This window comes from Monopterus albus, unplaced genomic scaffold (genome assembly GCF_001952655.1).
Source record: "Monopterus albus unplaced genomic scaffold, M_albus_1.0 scaffold99.1, whole genome shotgun sequence".
NCBI lineage: Eukaryota > Metazoa > Chordata > Actinopteri > Synbranchiformes > Synbranchidae > Monopterus > Monopterus albus.
The window spans coordinates 2,421,331-2,422,539 of NW_018127979.1; the positions used below are offsets into that span (position 1 = coordinate 2,421,331).

General features: G+C 39.6%; 1 protein-coding gene across 9 annotated transcripts in view; it reads right to left on the reverse strand.

Moving 5' to 3' along the window:
• LOC109965402 (probable phospholipid-transporting ATPase IH) overlaps positions 1-1,209 on the reverse strand; it is a 37,036-nt gene that overhangs the window by 7,620 nt on the left and 28,207 nt on the right. For 7 of the 9 annotated variants that reach the window (XM_020609376.1, XM_020609375.1, XM_020609377.1 and 4 more), the window contains one exon: positions 848-871. The exons of the other annotated variants lie outside the window; for them this stretch is intronic. In XM_020609376.1, coding sequence (XP_020465032.1) covers positions 848-871 — 24 coding nt within the window. The remainder of the gene's footprint in view (positions 1-847; positions 872-1,209) is intronic. 9 annotated transcript variants of the gene reach the window in all.

Sequence of the window (1,209 nt, forward strand, 5' to 3'; positions counted from 1 at the left end):
TCTTTCCCTTACCACACCAAAAAGGAACAAAACCGTGACTTCAAAACAGAGGTGTACCGAACCATGATTTTGTGTGTCGTTACAACCTAGCTTGGAGCCAATTAACCAAGAATATTTTCACTCCACCTTTCTGCATCCTCAATTTTCTACCTACTGAAATACTAGAAACATGGACTGGAGAGAGGAGATGGAATAAGGGTGGGAAAAGAAAGAATGAAGGAGGGTGAAGGAGAGAAAAATCAATATAAGGAAACTGGAGAACTTATGTAATAACCACAGTTGGTCCTTGACACAAGTATCTTTGCTAGAGTTCCTCCAGTCATCACTCACTTCCTTTGTGATTGATAAAAATAGTGGAGATTTCAATTTAAAATGTTTTTTTTTTTCCAAAAGTACAGAGGGCATACATGATGAACATTCAACCACCTCAGTAGAATTAAAATCCAACCCCAAAAACCGCTACCACAAACACATGGATAAACAAATACACACACAAATGCACAAACATATTAGACAGAAAAACAAACAGATGTTGGATCTTAAACTGTAGTACAGACTAGCATCCCTCTATTTGCTACCACAACAAAACACAAGGATAATGTGGGGGAGCATCTAAGGTTTCTACTATGTCAGTGGAGTTGTTAAGATCAGGTGCTGTACGGGATTTGGGGCTTTACAGAGATTAGAGGAAATAATGGAGTTCTAGAAATCTACACATTCAAATGAAAGTGCATGAATGATGTGAAGTGAGAAGGGATGAAACAGTCCAACTGAAAGCTTAAACGGTACAATAGGAACTAAAAGAGCGTGAAAGACAGAGAGAGCAGACAGGGAGGGAGAGGCTTACCATCTGTGTGTTGGTGGTCATAAGCTGAGGAAGAAGAAGACGAGGAGCAAAATAAAGATAAAGGAAGCAGAGAGAAGGAGGGGGAAGAAAAGAGAAAAGAATCAGGACAAAGGATAAAATGAATTCCAGGATGTTTCAACTTAAAAAACAGGACCAAAGGCTATTGAAAACAGTTGACGTGATACAAATTAACAATACAGAGAAAGATGCTACTGCGTTGTCGATATGAATGGAGATCCAATGTGCTGACCTACAGGGGAGCCCCAGGACACAAATCTTACCGTTACAAATCCATAACAACAACAACATGACCACCAAGTCATGTCGCGTCACTTGACCCCTCTTTAATGAAAATCCAATGG